This window comes from Maniola hyperantus, chromosome 12, assembly GCF_902806685.2.
Source record: "Maniola hyperantus chromosome 12, iAphHyp1.2, whole genome shotgun sequence".
NCBI lineage: Eukaryota > Metazoa > Arthropoda > Insecta > Lepidoptera > Nymphalidae > Maniola > Maniola hyperantus.
Genome location: NC_048547.1, coordinates 14,038,767 through 14,058,768, shown reverse-complemented (window position 1 = coordinate 14,058,768; position 20,002 = coordinate 14,038,767). Strand labels below are relative to the sequence as shown.

Genomic DNA, 20,002 nt, shown 5'->3' with positions numbered 1-20,002 from the left:
GACAGACCCACCTTCGTACCACCAAACAGATCTATAAATCACACACTGCGCAGGTTTGAGGTGAAAATACGAAAAGTATGTTTTTTAGCGCTAACCGCGACAGTCCGTACACCACTGATGGACTACCAAGCTTGTATAAATGTACCAAGCTATTTTTATTTTTCCTGATAGAACACGGCCCGGTCACGCGCCTGTCACTGCACGGTCGTGTACGAATAGAGCCTGATTAATGATTGGCGACGACTGGCAGCGAGTCTTATGTACAACACTACAATATAACGATAATATCAACATGGAACATATCGAGCTACAACGAGAACAGAACAGACTAGTCTTAGGCTAAGATCTATAGAGCGAAATATGACTGCTCAGACTTAAGACGAGACAGAGCTATATCTCTCACATAAATCTGTCTTGTTTTAACTCAATCGTAAGTCTGAGCAAAGTCAAAGTGCGCTCTATAGATCTCAGCCTTAGGTTAATATCTATAGAGCGAACTTTGACTTTGCTCAGACTTCAGACATTGTTAAAACGAGATAGCGTTATAACGCTGACATAAATCTGTCTCGTTTTAAATGGAACTTAAGTCTGAGCAAAGTCAACGTACGCACCATAAATTAGCCTTAGTTTTTTTAATTAGCAAAAGAAATGATCGGAGTTTGCGTAAATCGATCATTGTCTATGGTGAATCATAGGCACCATAGTTCAATGTGACAATCGCAATCACTTCTGATTGACTTATACTCACTATTGGCACTGAATACTAAGAATGAGATCTATAGAGCGCACTCTGACTTAGCTTAGAACTTAAGACAGAGTGAAAACGAGACAGATCTCTCGCATAAATCTGTCTCGTTTTAACTCAATCTTAAGTCTGAGCAAATTCAAAGTGCGCTTTATAGATCTCAGCCTTAGTATTACTACGTAAAGAAGCGATACTCACTCCCTCCGCCAGTTTATCGTCGTCCACAACATGGCTCGGCTACTGGCATTGCCGTCATCTTGTAATCACACGAGCGAGAAGCACTGATGTTGCTTACGTTCAGCGTTGTGCTTGTCCTGCTCGATTGGCTTCACTCAGACCCACACAGTACATTGTATTACTCGGACCTCAGCCCTGTTGTTACCTACATACAATAAAATCGAGTTTGGACAGGCCGGTGTTCCGGTAGTAGTAGTAACAGGTAATTAAATCAATTCGCTTGTATGGAGTGTAGGTGTGCTGTTTGGCTAAAAATGCCTAAAAATCTACAAGTTTTTTATAGAGCGTAGGTAGGTAAGTACTTTGAGTTTGCTCAGACTTGACATCAGATAAACAAATCTGTCTGTTTTTGTATTTAATCAGAGCAAAATCAACGTGGTGGGCAGACGGTCAAACGAGTTGCAGGGAGCCACTGGATTCAGGAGCACAAGACCGTAGCGTGGTGTCTCTACAAGAGGCAGTACAAGTCCACCAGTGGATGTCTATCGGTTGATAATGATGATGAAAACCAAAGTAGGCTTAATAGATTTTAGCCTTAAAAATTATAACTGCGATTGTCACACCTATGATGCAGGGCCTACAGGATTGATATTAGATTCATTTCCCAAACATAATACTGTCACTTCAGAAACTCCCGTGAGATTTCGCTCAAAAACTCAAGACTAGCCTATAGAACAGAAGGGACCGATTAGGAAACGATGAAATAATTACAATCGAAAGCTTTAATACCCCTAGTAAAGAAATTATTATAAATCCCATCCCACTAACTCAGCACACTTCGAAACTGATCCACTTTTGAGCAAAACTAAGAGTTAAAATCAATCGTTCAAAAATATTGGGTTTTGTCACTTTTTGTGAGATTAAAGCGGGGTTTTCACGCATTCAAATATGGCGGAATGATTTAAAAACGTAGAACATAAAACCTATCATTAGCAATAAATATATAGACAACAGATGGGATAAAGAACCTGCACCCGTATCACGAAATAGTTGTGAAGCATTGCGTTCGTCGTCTTGATTGAAACTAAAATTCGTAATACAAGATACTGGCTCGCGAGCACGCACGCATACTTTGAACAAAATAATCAACAGGCCAATAATAAAAAGAATTAAAAAGTTATAATATAGTAATACGAAGCATACCGCATTTTATATAGATTTATGACTCACAAGATATGCTCCCGATCGACGCGAACATACGCGGTATAAGATACAGTATACCGAAAAAAGAAAAATGACATTTTTTGAAGTCTTTTTTATTTATTTCTGGCTTGCGCTTGACTGCAATCACACGAAACAGGAGGTGATGCAGCCTGACGCCGGCTCCACACGTTGGCCCCAACACTGTTCGCCCAACGTGTGGATTGGGAAATTAGCATTGACCCCAACGTTGGCAAAGCTGATTTTCCGATCCACGCGTTGGGCGAACAGTGCTGGGGCCAGCGTTGGAGCCGGCGTTAGGTGAAACGCGTTTGCTCAGAAGAAGCCTACTATTCACTCTTCTTTCGAAGTAATAAAAAAGTTATTCTTTAAAAATATCGGCGTAATTTGCGAAAAATTCACCAATTACTTTTTTTTTGCTGAATAAAAAATAGCATTGGAAAAATAAAAAATAAAAATTATATAATGTTATATTTACTTAAATAAAAAAAAACAAAATTCTATTTTTATTCTTTATGTACACCGTCCCTTATACCGAGTATAGCACGTAGTTAATAGAATAAAAATCCAAATCACTTACAAATAATATTATATTTAATTAATCATTAATTAAACGAATCTGTGTGCCTTCAACGTTTTCGATAATCCTCGAGAAATCCGATTATACATATTCGGTTATTGTCACAGTTTGGCAATCCTACAGTACGGTAACGTCCAGCTTCAAGTCACCGTCATGCTGATGGAATGAAGTTGGGAACGGATTTTTTTTAAGTATTCCCAAACTTTCTCGGGATACCACGAGGATGCTTGTTACTGAACTGTACGGTTGCTAATCTGCGTTCATTATAGCACATTATACACTAAAATAAAATTACTATTAAGTAATAATAATCAATATTTACAATTATAGTCCCGAGTACGACGCCCGACGGATTCTATCGTTTTTTTTTTTGTAAAATGCAAGCACCGTTCTAATATGACCCTTCTTACATCGTACATAAGGTTGACAGTTCAACTGGCGCGGCGGTGCTCTATTCTATGTCGGTTCAACCTGTACTAAGAATTAAAACATTTTGGAAATTATTAAATTAAAACCGCAAAAATAGCTATAAAACTAAAAAATAAATTTTTAATTTGCATGTTGAAATAAAAATTATTTTATGTATTTTAAAATTGAATATTGACACAACTCTAAAGTTGTATATTCGTAAAAATTACACTCAAGGCTTACAATTAAGTACAGTCAGGCTCATAAGGTCTAGAACCCAGAACCCTAAAACCAGTTGAAAAAAAACCGGCAGCGAAAAAAACATCAGTAATAAAAACTTCAATGTGAAAGGTTGCACAAATTGAACGGCACAGAATATCGATAACGCCTGGACGGTGTATGATAACATGTAAGAACATCGATAATAACACTACACTATCACCCCACCCGCCCCACGCCGGCCTAGCATCTATTCAATTTATTCGCGGTTTCAAATAAACCAGGAAAATGCGTGATCGATTTTTTTGGCACTAATGTTAAACGCACCTCGAGAGTCTATAGTGTGTTAAGACAAAATGTTTACGTTTTCAATTATATTGAGTGTAGAAACTTTTGAATCGTGTAATGTCATTTTTTCTACTGTCTAATGGTGGTTTTGCACTCAGGGCAGGCATGGTAAATGTTTGCAAGCGCATGAATGTAGAAAGCCATTAATTGTCTTTCACATTCAGGCGCTTGCCTACCACGGACCAATAAGAGTCAATGTTTGCCATGAGTGTAAAAGCATCATAACGTATCCAATTCTAAATCTAGCACAAGTATAAATCATATAAAAATCTTTCTTTATACTTTTAGGAAATTATTAACCTTCAAAAAAATTAAAAGTGGCACATTTTGACTTAGGCCACTATACTGGTGCAAATTAGCAAATTAGACTTATGCCACTATAGCGTTGCGGTTTCGTGAGCGGGGCTAGGCCGTGTGCAATCGTCTACAATTATTGCCTTTATCGTAAAAGACTGTTTATGTACGAAACTCGATACATTATACCGTTGACGACCTTATAGGTCTCGCGCTGGGTTCGAGAGACGACACTACGCATATTATGTAATACATTATTCACAACATACCCGCATATTTACAAAAAATAAATTAAAACATTCTTTATATAATCGATACTGCATTCGATGTTTTACTGCATTTGTGTTATTTTTTTAGTTTAAAGTCCCTTTAACTTGAAAATTACTAAAAAAATATTTGTAAAAAATTAAGTTGGTAGCTACTTTTTTATCTGGATTCAGTACCATGGCAAAAGAGCTGTTATTCTGAACAAATAAAGTAGCTTTGCGAATATGTCTTGGCCAGTATTTTTGCTCATAGCAATACTTAAAAAAAGATATTTTATAATGGAAGTTTTTATTTATAATAAATATGGAGGTATGTGTAACATGTATGTTTACAATTTGATACAATACTATATATAAAAATATATTATTACAATTTATAATGCCAATATAAGAATACACTACCAATTTGATTTTCATACTTATAATTATACGTATAAATATCGTCGTTTGAAATTCTGAATAACGGCCTATCTCATCGTGTAGAGTAAATTCTGGTCCACAAGTATTTCACGCCTAGGAATTTATAGCAAATTACAAAAAGGAGAGTCCAAAATAGATTTTCTATCAAAACAGTTACAAGATCACATGAGCCGTTATTCAAACCGACGAAAGGTTTACAAAAAAATATTATATTACTTATCGATATCGAGTTCTCGTAGTTGACAAAACATTTTTTTACTATTTATGCAAGGAATTTTATCATTTATCAAATCTTGTCGGGTCATTTTATGACGAAGTTTCTTCCACTTTCCACCAGTTTAATAAATTGGTATTCAAGAGATAAATCCCTGAGTACAGAAGCACAAAACTATACTTTTTAGTGCTAAGTATTGTTTATTTATACGAAGCTATCGCTGTCTAGAGCGCCCACTTATTTTGCAAGCCAGTAGGACTGCCGCCAACGCAATGGCTTCGTATAAACTATAGTTTAGGTCAGTGTTTCCCAAACATGGTTCTGCAATGGTCCCGTAATTTTCACACTGCTTCTTCGTGACCCACTTAACACACTTTTAAACCATTAGGTAAAATACCCCTTACGAATATTTACGACGTGTCGATAGAAATGTAGGTAATATTTTTAAAACAAGGCAGGTATGTGGCGACCCGGTATTTCAATTTGATGGCCCAGTACTGGGTCGCGACCCAGCAAATGGAAACGCTGGTTTAGGTCGTTATTGCTCGACTAAAATAATAGATGGTCCATTTGGTTTGGATTTTTTTAAATAAGATAATAATAAAATCGGTTTAGTCAACTAGCGAGTGGTGGTGGTGGTGGTGGTGGTGGTGGTGGTGGTGGTGCTACCACTGCGTCGTGTCGTCCTGTCGTGTCGCGCGGCCCGGCGCCTGCCCGGCGGGTGTAGTCGCATTGCGCGGTCGCGGTACTACCTGCCACCAATATCATCAGTTATACAACGCGTAAAATATAACTCCACACGCGCCATTTTAACTTTGTGTGTCAAATATCATGTCAAAAGTACCATTGTAGTACTTATTTTAAAAGTGAACCGTACTTTTGACACGACAGTTGATAAATAGTCTTTTGACTCATTTTCACAATATACAGGGTGTAACCAGAACGCTTACAACACCGAGGACAGGTAACAGTACTGATGATTACTGATAAGATACCACAACAAATTTCCTGTATTTTTAAGTCATAATAATATATTGCAAATAAAACATCTGACTGACGCTAAAGGTCAGTGAACGTTACTAAATAGGCCACTCGAAATCAATGTCGCGTCGCAGGGGGGAGGGGCATTGACCCGAGCTTCGCACGCTATACACTGCGGGTTTGAAAAATACTAAAAGTACAAGATAACGCAAAAGGTTATTTATTGGTATTGGATTGTTTAGATAGTATAATAATAACGCAAACTTTTTGCTAGCGTTCTGGTTACACCCTGTATTTATATATTAATTTCTTAGCAAAAAAGTATGTAACTTTCAGGGAATGTAAGTGTGTGTGTGTGTGTGTGTGCGTGTGAGTGTGTGTGTGTGTGTGTGTGTGTTACCTGATGTCTACATGTTCTCGAACTGGTCGACGCGACGCTTGGTGTTCCCCTTGCGGATCTCGCGCAGGGTCTTGTACTTGTCGCGGCCTTGGCGCACGTTCTCGCGGTGGATCTTGTCCATTGCCGTTTCTTTCGTCTCATCCCGGGACTGCGCCAAGTCTTGTTTTAGCGCCTGGAAATGGAAAATCAGCTTTATTCAACGGAACGGGGACATGAAAAGAGCCTCCGAGCCAAAATCAGTGGGCTGACTAATCTTTTCATCACGACGGCTACTTTTGAGACCGAGCTATCGCGGTTGGGGCTTTTTAGGCTGCCCATGTTTGAGGTGACCGTCGACTCGAGAAGAATTTAACGGAAAAACTCAAAATCAAAGTCGACGTGGACGCCAAATTCTCCCCCTCTAGACCAGCTAGACCTACTGCTGCGTCATTATCCGCACCTTCCTTCCCTGAATGTAAATTATGGCAATTGTTCATATTTATGTACAGCTTGAGATGATTGGGTCAGAGGAATACCACCTTTCTCCATCCAGTGGGGCATTGGTAATCTGGCGATGGTGATGGGAGAGGCTGACTTACACACCTTGAATAGGTCATGTTGACTATCACTCTGCTCTATTCCATCCCATTAACTCGGAGGTGAATAATGATGATGATGATAATGCAGTAAAGGTGATCACTTTACTGCATCTAGTGACACATTCATAGGCTTATACCGATGATGGCTGGAGGTCCACTTTTAATATGGGTCAACAGTGAATAGGCATCTTCTAGGCAAGCGCGTTCATCATCACTTGTCAATGGGTCTGATTGCAGCCAAGCGCTAGTCTATAAATTAAAAAAAAAGGTGACATGATGATGTCATAAATCCCTTCGTCGCACTGTGATTGTGGAGAGAGGAGTCTTTTCTCTTTCACTCTGACAGATTTATAGACTGACTAGCTTATGCTCGCGACTTCATCCGCGTGGACTACACAATTTCAAATCCCTATTTCACCCCCTTAGGGACTGAATTTTCAAAAATCCTTTCTTAGCGGATGCCTACGTCATAATAGCTATCTGCATGCCAAAATTCAGCCCGATTCGTCCAGTAGTTTGAGCTGTGCCTTGATAGATCAGTCAGTCAGTCACCTTTTCCTTTTATATATTTAGATAACGACTCGAGGTGATCAATGACTTAATGGGTCATGATGATGATGATGATGATGAGTCATACACACCTTGAGCTGATTGTGCAGACGCTCGGAGCGCTCGGCGAGCGTGCGTCGCTCGGCCAGCGGGTCCACCAAGCCATCAGGTCCAGGCGCCAGCTCTCCGCCGCCAGCCTCCGAGCCTCCTTCAGAGCCACTGCCTTCAGCTGCATCACCATCAGGTCCCTGGTTGTTGTCTTCGTGCAAGTGATGGTGTGTGGGCGTGGTAGCGGCTGCGAGCAACGCCGCCGCCTCGTCCTGCTTGCGACGGGCCTCCTCGACCTCCTCCTGCAGACGTCTGGTCTCCGTGTCCTTGACCTCGACCTCTTGCTGGATACGCGACACTTCCTCCTGTTTGGCCGCGATTTCATCTTCGAGTTTCTGACGCTCGGCCGCCTCCATGTTCTATATTATATAAAAAAAATCAATTTTCTGTTATAAACGAGTAGACAACTGCAAACTTTTTATTGAAGTGAAACTTCTCTATCCATGTAAGAAAGATACATATTATAGGTAATTTTATGACAATTATCTTAGTGACAGAAGTAATGGAATTTTTAAATTATTTGCTATCGGACCGAATTCTTATAAAATCGATATCTAAGGTTCCTTCTGATCATTAAAAAGAAACTTGACAAGTTTCAAATTTAAAAAAAACCGTCGAGTAATGAGCTTTTGGTGAACTAAAGAAGTTTCACTTCTTTTACATTTACATGTAACAGATACACCCGAACATTTTAATAAGAATTTTAGTCATCACGATTTCAATTTAAAAGTGCGCTTCCAGCAGGTGAAGAAGATAAGCAGTACCTTGGTCTCCTCGAGGCGCTGCATCATGGCTTGCAGCTCGTTCTGGCGCTGCTCCAGCTCCTCCTTAGCGGCTTGCAGCTGACGGAGCTGCTCCTCCAGCCGTCGGATCATCTCTTGGGCTTCCAGCAGGTTGGCCTGGAAACAACACAGTCATCATCATCAACATCTCAACTCATTACCGGCGAGCTCGGCAAATTCACGGTTTTCACATTTTCCCCCTAATCTCTGCTATAAGACCTACCTACCTGCCAAATTTCATGATTCTAGGTCAACGGGAAGTACCCTGTAGGTTTCTAGACAGACCGACAGACAGACAGACAACAAAGGGATCCTATAAGCAGTGGCGTGCACAGGGTTTGAAGCCAGGGTAGGCATTAGTTAGGGGAACCTGTTTACTGGCAGGTCATAATGTAAAATTTGCATTGAGCTATTACAACTGGGGTAAGCAGTGCATTTATGCTTTTATGACCTGCACGCCACTGCCTATAAGGGTTCCGTGTTTCCTTTTAAGGTACGAAACCATAAAAAGGACCCCAAGGCGGGTTCAAAACTAGTCAGACATACTCCGGCTTATATGCCAACAGACATCTACAAAGGAGATCACTCACGATAGTTTAAACGTTAGAACATTGGAAATATACGACAAGAGGGAAGAACGTAAAAGGAAGGATAAAAAAAATGTTACCTGTGAGCGTTCCATCTCCTCCTGCATCTGCCGCAGTCGGTCCTCATACTCCTGTTGCTTCTTCTCCGCGCGCTCGCGAGCTGCAATCTCCAGCTGCAGCTTTTCTCTGTAAAATACCAAAGAAAAATCATCTATGCATTCCGGAACAGCTATTTTTCGATTCAAAAGCACTTGTAAAAGTTTACTTGATTAAAAATATAATCAATTCTATTCTATTTTTTTATTTTTTTTTATTTTTCATGTACCAAAATTTTGGTTACACAGAAAGTAATAAATTAAGTTACATTGGAATTGCTTATCTCTAAATAGAGATTTCTTCCAGCTTGGAGTTTCTCTATGTGCTCAAATCAGAAATGAGGAGATTCGTAGGAGAACCAGAGTAACCCACTTAGATTTAGATTAGAGAATTAGGTACAGATTTAGAGAATTACAGATTTCTTTCTATGGTTTTTATAAATTGATAGACTTGCGCTTGGCTGCTGAGAAGTGATGATGCAGCCTAAGATTTTGTCTAGAAGATGCCCATTCACTTTTGACTTGAAGGTACCCAAATTAAAAGTGGATACCAGAAAGGTGTTCCATACCTTTGCGCCTGCTTGGCCAGCTTCTCTTCCCTCGCCTGCGCCTTCATCTGCTGCACGTCGATGGTGTCGGGCTTGCGGCGCCGCATGTACAGCTCGTGGTTGCCCATGCACAGCGCCAGGATGCGCTTGTTGACGCGCACCCGCGGCGCGAAGAACACGAAGTCTGGCGCCTTCTTGTCGATCGGCTTGATGATGAACTTGCGGTCGTTGAACGAGATGTTGCGGATCTCCGACCACGGGAAACCGATTTTGGGCGTCAATCTGAAAAAAAAAATTACTTTAATCATGATCATGATCAACCCATCGCCGCGCCGGTTCACTATAGAGCCCGGGTCTCCTCTCACAGTTTGAGCCTCAATAGTTCAACGGTTAGAGGAGTGGACTGAAACCCGTAAGGTCAAACCCCACCTGTTGCACTATTGTCGTACCTACTCCTAGCACAAGCTTAATGCTTAGTTGGAGGGGAAAGGGGAATATAAGTCATTATTGGCTAATATTCTTTAAAAAAAATTATGGGGTATATTGTCCTTCACCGTTAAAGCAAAAGATATTTAATTATTAAAAACGCACACACTCCGAAAAGTTAGAGGTGCGTGCCCGGGATCGAACTTCCGACCTCCGAAAGAAGGCGGACGTCCTAACCTAAAATTATAACAAGCTACCGTGCGAAGCTTGGGCGGGTCACTATCTCTACAAAGTATAAAATAAAGTCGCTTCCCGCTGTCTGTATGTATGAACACGTAGATCTTTTAAACCACGCAACGGATTTTAATGCGGTTTTCACCAATAGATAGAGTGATTCAAGAGGAAGGTTTATAGCTATATTTTAATTCTCAAAAAATTAGAGATCCTTAGAGAAATTGAAATAATGTGAATTCGGTCGAAAAAAAACCTCTCATTTGAGTTTCCGAGGCAATGACACCTAAATGACACCACATTAGTATCTACATTGCACCCATGCGAAGCCGGGGCGGGTCGCTAGTAAGTTATATGTGGAAAACATTTCAGCGAACGAGTGAAAGTTGAATATGTTATCAGCAAAACAAACTAATGTAGGTACATGAATAAATATCGTGTACCGCGATTAGCGAGGCACACAAAATGTTTGCAGCTCCAACGAACGGGTTCCTTTATCTCGTCCGTCTCGTCGCGACGAGCCATTGTATTATCGCACTTTTCAATTACTTGCCAACGAGTATTGCAATGATAAAAACTTTGTATTTTTTTTATTTTGATTGTTTTTTAGGGTTCCGTACCTCAAAAGGAAAAAGGGAACCCCTATAGGATCACTTTTATTGTCTGTCTGTCAAGAAACCTACAGGGTACTTACCGTTGACCCAGAATCATGAAATTTGGCAGGTAGGTAGGTCTTATAGCAGACATTCGGGGAAAAAACTGAAAACTGCAAATTTGTGGTAACATCACCCAAAAAAAATTAAAAATTAATTAAAAATTAAATTGTGGTCATGAACTAATAATTAGTATTTTCAATTTTCGAAGTAAGATAACAATATCAAGTGGGGTATCATTTGAAAGGGCTTCACCTGTGCATTCTAAAACAGATTTTGATTTATTTTTATCCATCATAGTTTTTGAATTATCGTGCAAAATGTCGAAAAAATACGACTGTAGAACGCAACCCTCGTTGCGCGAGCCTGACTCGCACTTGGCCCGGTTTTTTCAACACCCAAATCATCTAGTATAACATATTTGACGTAAAATAGGCTAGAATAGAGAAGAAGAGATATATGTTCACTCACTTGTCATCCTTCTCGTAGATGTTCAGGCCCAGCGCGTCCACTCCGAGCCACAGCTCCGTGTTCTTCTTGTTGCGGATCTCGAAGTAGTTGACGCCGTACATCTCCAGGTCCTGCGCGATCTTCAGGTACTCCATCATGGCGTCCTCGCGCAGCATCCCGCGGTGCTCCTGCCACCAGTTTGTGATGCTCTGCTCCCACTCCTCGCGGGACATCTGACGGGGAGGAAATTACAGGATTATTTACTACTTCATCCACTGACGTCCACTGCTGGACATAGCTCTCTTGTAGGGACTTCCACACGCCACGGTCTTGTTCCGTCTGAAGCCAGCGGCTTCAGCAGACTCGCCTAACATCGTTCGTCCACCTAGTGGTGGGGTCTTCAATGGCTGCGCTTTGCGGCGCGATTCCAGCACCTTCAGACCTGAACGTCTATCGGTTTTTCGAACTATATGCCCTGCCCAGATTCTGTCGGCTACATGGGGCGTGTGTGTGTCTGCAGAGGGGGGTTACCAGGGTTCGATCCCGGGCACGCACTTGTAACTTTTCGGAGTTACGTGCGTTTAAAGCAATTAAACGTCACTTGCTTTAAAGGTGAAAGAAAACATCGTTAGGAAACCGGCATGTTCACAAAGATTTGTGATGTCTGTCAATCCGCACTTGGTTTATTTTATTTTATTTTTATTTTATTGTATTTGACTAACCAACAACATTTATACATACACAAGTATTTACATACAAAAGGATTTATAACTAAAGGACACATAGCATAAACGTTAATAACTGGCTAGTACAAAAGATTTAGGTACAATGATGTTATGACTTTAAAAGGCAGTAAAGTAAAGCAAAATGTAATAAGGAATTAGCACGTTAAATCGGTTAAGTCTCATTACAAACTGATTAATTAGCTCCCTTTGGTTTGGGCAAGTTCAGATTGCGGTTGTGCGTAATGGACCGGCGATGAATGGACGAAGATATTTTTTTGGGTTTGACACACACATTTTTTTTATTTTTTTATTTTATTGGTTTGCCAACAGATAGTACACATATTATAAAATAACAATTACAATTCACAGAGAAAAAATTTAGAGTGTACACCCAATTACTGGCAAACCGGCATGCATTTTAAAAGCTTGCAAGTGCGGGATTACCAGTTAACTTAAAGCTAAAAATACAAATATGAAAAAATAAAAAATAAAAACACTGCAATTTACAATAGTACTAAATATTACATAAAACAAGAAAAATAAGAAAAATTACGAAGAAGCATATGAGTTTATAATGCTGCATCAATATACTGATGCAGCATTTTTTTGTACTGCTGCAAGGAGAGTGAATGAGGATCTATTATCATATTTTTCGCAGTTTTAAAAAGATTATTATGTTCGCGACATATACACAGTTTATTCCGGCGCAGGTTTAGCTAAAGTTATTTTGGCTTTATTGTTCAAGTATACGAGGCGCCAGGATAACCAAACCTGAAGGTATAACTGGTAATTTGTGACACAACTTTCAAAAATAATCATTTTTCTTTCTCTCTATATGGATTTCTAACCTTGTGCTGATCAGTGACGCGTTGCGGCAGTAAGCGGTCGTTGGTGAGGAAGCCAGGCGCGTGCACCGCCGGGTTATGGTCCCCGTGGCGCGCTTGGACGGCGTACGAGGCCAGCAGCACTGACGTCTCTGGCGGGCAGTAGATCTCGTCTGATAGGATGCCGTTCTTGACCTGGAAACAAAACCATCCAAGTTATATAACATCGTACGACTGTTAAAACTGGACTCTGTATGTTAGTAAATAGTCAGAGAGAGAGTTCAAATATTAATGCAACATGAAAAATTTAGTTCGTTCATTCACTTTCATCATATTATCAGTACCCATATTATTATAAATGCAAAAGTGTGTTTTTTGTTGGTTTGTCCTACAATCACGCAACCGATTGACGTGATTTTTTGCATGGGTATAGGTTGTAACTTGAGTTACTAATCCCATGTGGTTTTAATGCGGATAATCCCACTTCTGATAAGGCGAAATGCCTTCCGATGATAATGATGACTAACCGGATAAGCACAGAGAATTCAACCTCTAGAGTACCGCATATACAAGGTTTTGCATGAAAATAAAATCGTAAAAGTTGGCGGGGGACAGGGGAGAATGCTTTATTGTGATTGGTGGACTCGAAAGTCACGTAATCAAGACAATGTGCGGAAATAGGGTACCGACTTTTATGCTAAGCAAATGCCTAAGCTTGGCGATCGGGGGTGTCCCGGCTATTAGGCGTCTATAATCCATACTAATATTATAAATTCGAAAGTGTGTCTGTCTGTCTGCTAGCTTTTCACGGCTCAACCGTTCAACTGATTTTGACGAAATTTGGTACAGAGATAGCTTACATCCCGGGGAGACATAGGCTACTTTTTATCCCAGAAAGTTGATGAGTTCACACCGGATTTTTTAAAAGCTAAATCTACGCGGACTAATTCGCGGGCATCAGCTAGTCAAGAATAAATACTACTTACTTGTAAGTAGAAGAGTTTGAGCGTGATCTCCTGTATGATCTCGTCGGCGACGTCCTCGGGGTAGAATTTGGCGCGGAACTTGAACTGCAGCGGATTCTCCTTCTTGACGTCTTGTTGCATCACCTGCAAAGTTAAACATAAATAAATAAACAAAGGTTTATTTAAGCTCACAGAACAATACAAGAAAAAACAATACCAAAGATGTTATACTCTATCTACGGAGAGATCTGGGTATCCATAATCCTACCTTGTAAATAGTTTATGGAATTACAATAAAAAAAAAAAACAAAAAAAAAGAAGTTAATATTTCTTTCTCTCTCTCACTGTTACGTAATCCCATACAAATGACAAAGACAAAAAGTCAGTGGGCGTTAAGCATGTTGATTGACTAACCAATCACAAAGCCTGTTCTTGAAAAAATAAAAAGTTTTAAGTTTTTAGTTGTTGTGCGCGAACTGACTCCTTGAAAAAGGACCCCGGATGGGATCGAAACTAGTCGGGCTAACGTCGACTAAACATGAGTATAGCCGGGTGTAAGATATGTATTTAAAAGTTTTTTATTGTGTTTATTTTTATTTTCTTAGACATGAGGATCAAAACTCTTCAAGGTTTTCTGTTATTTGAGATAAGCGACGACTTTTATTGGTTTTCCTTTTACTAGTTTCTTGGCATGTTAAAGAACTGACGTAACCATAAATTCGTAAGTAAAAAGTCGTGGTAGTTTCTGCCTGGCATTTGATTCACTTCTCACGACTGTATAGATCTTACGTCACCGTTTAAGCTGGAGATTGACTTGTACCGTTTGTTTGTAATGTACCATTCGAGGCGGACTTGTTACATACAAGCGTCACAGACTGACTTGTAACGTGTGTTTGTAATGTATCATTTTTTAAAGAATATTAGCCACTAGATGATGCCGCGTATCAGCAAGCGCAGTGTGGGACGACCTCCAACCCGCTGGACTGACGACCTTAAGAAGATAGCGGGAAGTGGGTGGATGAGGAAGGCGGAGGATCGTGTGTGGTGGCGTGCTCTTGGGAAGGCCTATGTCCAGCAGTGGACGCAAGCAGGCTGATTGATTGAGATGATGCCCACGACTTCGTCCGCGTGGATTTAGATTTTTTAAAATCCCGTGGGAACTCTTTGGTTTTCCGGAATAAAAGTAGCCCATGTCCTTCCCCAGGATGCAAGCTATCGTTGTACCAAATTTTGTCAAAATCGGTTGAACGGATGGGTCGTGAAAGGCTAGCAGACAGACAGACAGACACACTTTTGCATTTATAATATTAGTATGGATGTTTATCATGACTATTATTCCCCTTTCCCCTCCAACTAAGCGTCAAGCTTGTGCTAGGAGTAGGTAAGACAGTTATAGTGCAATGGGTAGGGTTTGAACGGCCGACCTTTCAGATTTCAGTCCGCTCCTTTAACCGTTGGGCTATTGAGGTTGATCATTCGAGCTCTTGGCTCAAGTGTGCTCCATTTTTACGGCTTGCACTTGTCATTTGCTCTCGCGATGACGCGACCTGCATTTACTTGTAACGTAACACTCAAAGGGAATTCGCGAAAAACCCGACAGTCGAGTTGAGCACAATGAATGATACATTACAAACTAACGTTACAAGTCAATCTCAAGCTTTAAATTAATACAATACATGTGTAATGTAAGTTGTAACACCCATATTTCTTTAAGAGAAGTGTCCCTAACGCGTACCCCAGCGCTCTCCATACAAACGTAGTTTGGTTATCATTTGAATAAATACCAATCAAACTGGAAGAAACTTTGTTGACACGTTCTAACTAGTGTCCGTGTCTGCAGTTTGCCAGATTTCTTTAAAAATATCTAGTTTTAAAGTTACACGGGTTTAAAGATATATATGTGTAAATCCTTGAGCCCGTGTTTGAAACTTAATATTTTAACGGAAATCTAGCCATCCACAGACACAGATATTATAGTTCCTAGAACGTATCTACGATAAAATAAGAGAACTAAGTTTGTTTGGAGCGCACTACCAATAAACTCCTTTTAACATCTGTTATGAGCTGATGAGTGATGCCAATAGTTAGCCTGCGGCCGAGGCGGGGCGGGAGCGGCGCGTCCTGCGGGGCGGCCAGCGTGTAGGACAAACTCGAAATACAAGAAATTGTAAGGAAGACGTGCGGACGTGTCTTAGGTAGGTACTCGAGAACGGGTGCCGAGCAGCATTTTATTTTTTATTTTATTAACCGACTTCATTCAGATAACCCAAGTTAACCCTTGACTGCAATTTTACCTGGTGGTCTGGTAAGTGATGATGCAGTCTAAGATAGAAGCGGGCTAACCTCGAAGGGGTATGGCAGTTTTACTGACCTAAATTGCTCGGTGGCACGGCTTTACCGGTAGGGTGGTAACTAGCCACCGCCACAAGCCTCCCACCAGACCAGACCAGTAGAAATTATTTTCAAACCCCTGCCAGGAATCGAACCCGGAACCTCCCACTAATAAGACCACAGTGCTTAAGTGCGCCACGGAGGTCGTCAGAATGGGATGTCATCGCGCCTGCTGCTCGCCCCGCCGGACGCGCCCGCTCCCACATCGCGCCCGCTGCCCGCCCCGCAGGACGCGCCCGCTCCCACATCGCGCCCGCTGCCCGCCCCGCAGGACGCGCCCGCTCCCACCGTGGGCGGTAGGCTTAGTCATACATATAAAACATACTATATTGAAATTTACCGAGGATCTTCCTTAACCTCTGCCTCGGCCTATAATGTATGACAACACATTGTTCAATGATGCCAAGGTCCCCAGTGATAAAGTTAAAAATAATTACCCACATTACTAGCTACAAACCTTAATTACTTAATGTAAGCGATTACAGTAGCCTTTGACTTTATTTTTAGGTTAAGTGTGATAAAAATGGAAAGCCTCCATCCAGAGTTTTATTTATAGGTATAGTGCGCGACAGGTCGAAATGGCAATCGGCGGATGAGGCGGGGGGACGTCCCGCACTGGAATAACGCGGGGGCTGTGCGGGTGTGCAGGGCGTACCCACCCCGATTGCTATTCGACCTGTCTCGTCCTATAGCGTAGTTGTAAGTTTACGACAAAATTCATACTACCTTATGACTACCAGTGCAGTTCAACATCTTAAGATGGTGTACCTAACCTACTGTGTACACTTGCATATTCTGCATCTATTGATCTTGGGCTAAGGCCATGCGTGGAACATCGTGGGTTAGTCAGTAAGAATCCGACATAACCTCCGTGCCTCCCCGGGTACGGTGGTATCCATGAGGATTTCTCCACGAAAAAAAAAGGTCAATATTGGTTGAAAACCCTTGGGCGCCATCACCACGGACTAGACAATTGTGGCGATATAGTCTCGACGTGCCACCAATTTCGATATAACTCTGTAAAACTCACCAGGGTGAGATATACAGAGCGCACTCTGACTTGTTCTCTCACATGTTTAGGTATATTTGTATCTAACTGTGAAAACCTATTATTGGCTTCTATTTACTTAATTTTAAGATTATTAAGATCAATTTAAGCGGTTCGTTTTCCTAATAAAATAAAATAAATCTGTCTCGGTTTAACTCAATCTTAAGTCTGAGCAAAGTCAAAGTGCGCTCTAAATATCCACAGGGCGATACTATCGCCGACGCGACGATAGTAGATGCGACTCATTGCGATTCCCTCGCCCGTGGAGATGGCGCCTTAGAATATAAGTAATCTTACCCATCTGGAGAATGGTAGCGACCCTGACTTCGTTGCGTGCCCAATGGTCCAGGGGGAGCGTTAAAAAGGCAACAATTAATTACAATTCAGCGCCAGGGTTGACAACTCAGCACAATACAGACATGATAATTCATACACCATACAACATCGGGGGAATAATAAGTACTTCGATTATTATGTAACAATGGGTTACGTAGTTACTAATTAATTTACAGAAAGTTATGTTAGAGGTCCTCTTCACAACACAATATACAGCGTGTTTGATAAATCATATAACATGCCAAATGAAGTATAGTACGCGACAGGTCGTAATGGCAATCGGGGAGGGAACACCCCGCACACCCCCACGGGCGGGCGCGGGTGTGCGGGGCGTCCCGCGCCTCATACCCCGATTGCCGTCTCAACCTGTCACGGTCACGGACTATAGTACCAAATAGCCTATAGTTGTTTGCCATTCTATTCTTTCGTTGTCACTGCTCCTTGACAAACGTTCAAACGGTCTTTTGAGTTCACAGAAGTTTTTTACTATACTCTATCCGCGGAAAGAAGTCAATTAGCGCTCTTTCTGTTACGTAATCCCATACAAATGATAGAGACAAAAATCTCAGTTTGGTTGGTGACTGGTTAACACCCACTGAGACTTTTGCCTCTATCATTAGTATAAATAAAATAAAATAAATAAAAAAAATTATTTATTATTTATTTTTCTCCCACGGGTATCACGCTACGAAACTAATTTTTTCCCTGGGTAAATCGACACATCGGTCAAACTGGTCCGAGCAGCAGTTAGCTGGTACTTGGTAGGTAATAATATGGCTCTCTAGCAAACTAAAGTATTACAAACGCTATCGGAAATGGTTATAGCATTGCTACATGGAACGAATAGGTATATGATTATTGTGAGATTTTCTCTGAAAGTCGCTTACGTCAGCGTTGCCTCCAACAAACAATATTGTGTTGTAGCTGATCAAATAGGTATGCTTATTAGTTGACTTTAATGACTTAAGTGGTATTTATCTAAATGTGATTCATAGCGGAAAAACGTTTCAATATAGGTATTTCTAATTATTACACTTTGTATACATACTTACTTAGTCAATTTTAAAATGGCATACCTATACCTTTACCGATCTAAATATATAAAAGGAAAAGATGACTGACTGACTGACTGATCTATCAACGCACAGCTCAAACTACTGGACGGATCGGGCTGAAATTTGGCATGCAGATAGCTATTGTGACGTAGGCATCCGCTAAGAAAGGATATTTGAAAATTCAACCCCTAAGGGGGTGAAATAGGTGTTTGAAATTTGTGTAGTCCACGCGGACGAAGTCGCGAGCATAAGCTAGTTTATTATAATTTGAAAAAATATATAGGTAAGTAGATATGTAAATTAGAATTACTTAGGTACCTAGTTTTTTTAAATTGAAAATGTTGCAATAAAATTTATAAAATTCAAAATTCAAATATTTTTTTCAAAATAGGCAATAAATTACTCTTTTTGATAGTCAGTTGTTGGATTTGTAAGATATATCTACTGGTGATAATTATTACGCGAACTTAACACCAGTGGCGTGCACAGGGTTTGAAGCCAGGGTATGCATTAGTTAAGTAGGACCCTGTTTACTGGCAGGTCATAATGAAAAATATGCATTGAGCTATTACAACTGGGGTAAGCAGTACATTTATGCCTCTATGACCTGCACGCCACTGCTTAACACTAAAGTTCCCAACGCGCCCAGGTTTGAGAAGAGCCCACAATATAGCTAGCCAAATCTAATTACTGTACAAATAATGCTCGCGTGGAATGGTGCTAACAATACTGGCTGCATTTTCGCGCTAGGACTGATTCTTTGCGTAAAAATCCATGTCTAATTTGGCTCAAGTATTAGTTCGGTATTTCGATCTTCCAGTGTAGGATTATGTAACTTAATAGTTTTGCTTAAATCCGTGTAATTTAACAAAGCCAAGCAATCAAGAAGATGCTTATTTTTCCTCAAGTTAAGTAAAACTTATTAATTTATTTTCATTTAAAACACTTTAATGAATCTGATTACGTTTAACTATCAAAAATATTTAAACGATAAAAAAATTAATATTTTCGTCTCGTATAGGACGGCGTGCGAAACTTATCATCAAATATTTAGTTTGCGGCATCTGATAACAGTGATAAGATAAACCGTGCGCCAGAACCACTATGACGTAAGCGCCTTAAGAAATTATGAAAGTAGGTACTCAAGAGCAACACGAACTAGCAACAATATTCACTACATCAGTCCCAAGCCTATTACCAAATCGTCGGCCCTATCGTACGCGGCTTCTTCCTCGTCTTCCTCGGGCGACACCAACTTCTTCACGGCCGTCGTCACGCACCGCGCTGTCTTCTCCACGATGCTCTCTGGCTATATTATTAATCTCTTTATACATATAAATTAAATATCTACGGTAGGTACATTTTTTTGCATGAAATC

The 20,002-nt window shown here is 40.6% G+C and overlaps 1 protein-coding gene across 3 annotated transcripts in view; it reads right to left on the bottom strand.

The window, feature by feature from the left end:
- Positions 1–2,715: 2,715 nt before the first annotated feature.
- The window catches only part of Moe (moesin), a 74,899-nt gene continuing 57,612 nt past the window's right edge, over positions 2,716–20,002 (bottom strand). For all 3 annotated transcript variants that reach the window (XM_034974342.2, XM_034974344.2, XM_034974343.2), the window contains 9 exons: positions 13,816–13,938; positions 12,854–13,024; positions 11,302–11,513; positions 9,542–9,802; positions 8,958–9,063; positions 8,273–8,407; positions 7,493–7,867; positions 6,274–6,445; positions 2,716–5,644 (listed from right to left, as the gene is read on the bottom strand). In XM_034974342.2, the coding sequence (XP_034830233.1) occupies positions 6,281–6,445; positions 7,493–7,867; positions 8,273–8,407; positions 8,958–9,063; positions 9,542–9,802; positions 11,302–11,513; positions 12,854–13,024; positions 13,816–13,938 (1,548 nt within the window). In that variant the 3' untranslated portion in view covers positions 2,716–5,644; positions 6,274–6,280. The remainder of the gene's footprint in view (positions 5,645–6,273; positions 6,446–7,492; positions 7,868–8,272; positions 8,408–8,957; positions 9,064–9,541; positions 9,803–11,301; positions 11,514–12,853; positions 13,025–13,815; positions 13,939–20,002) is intronic.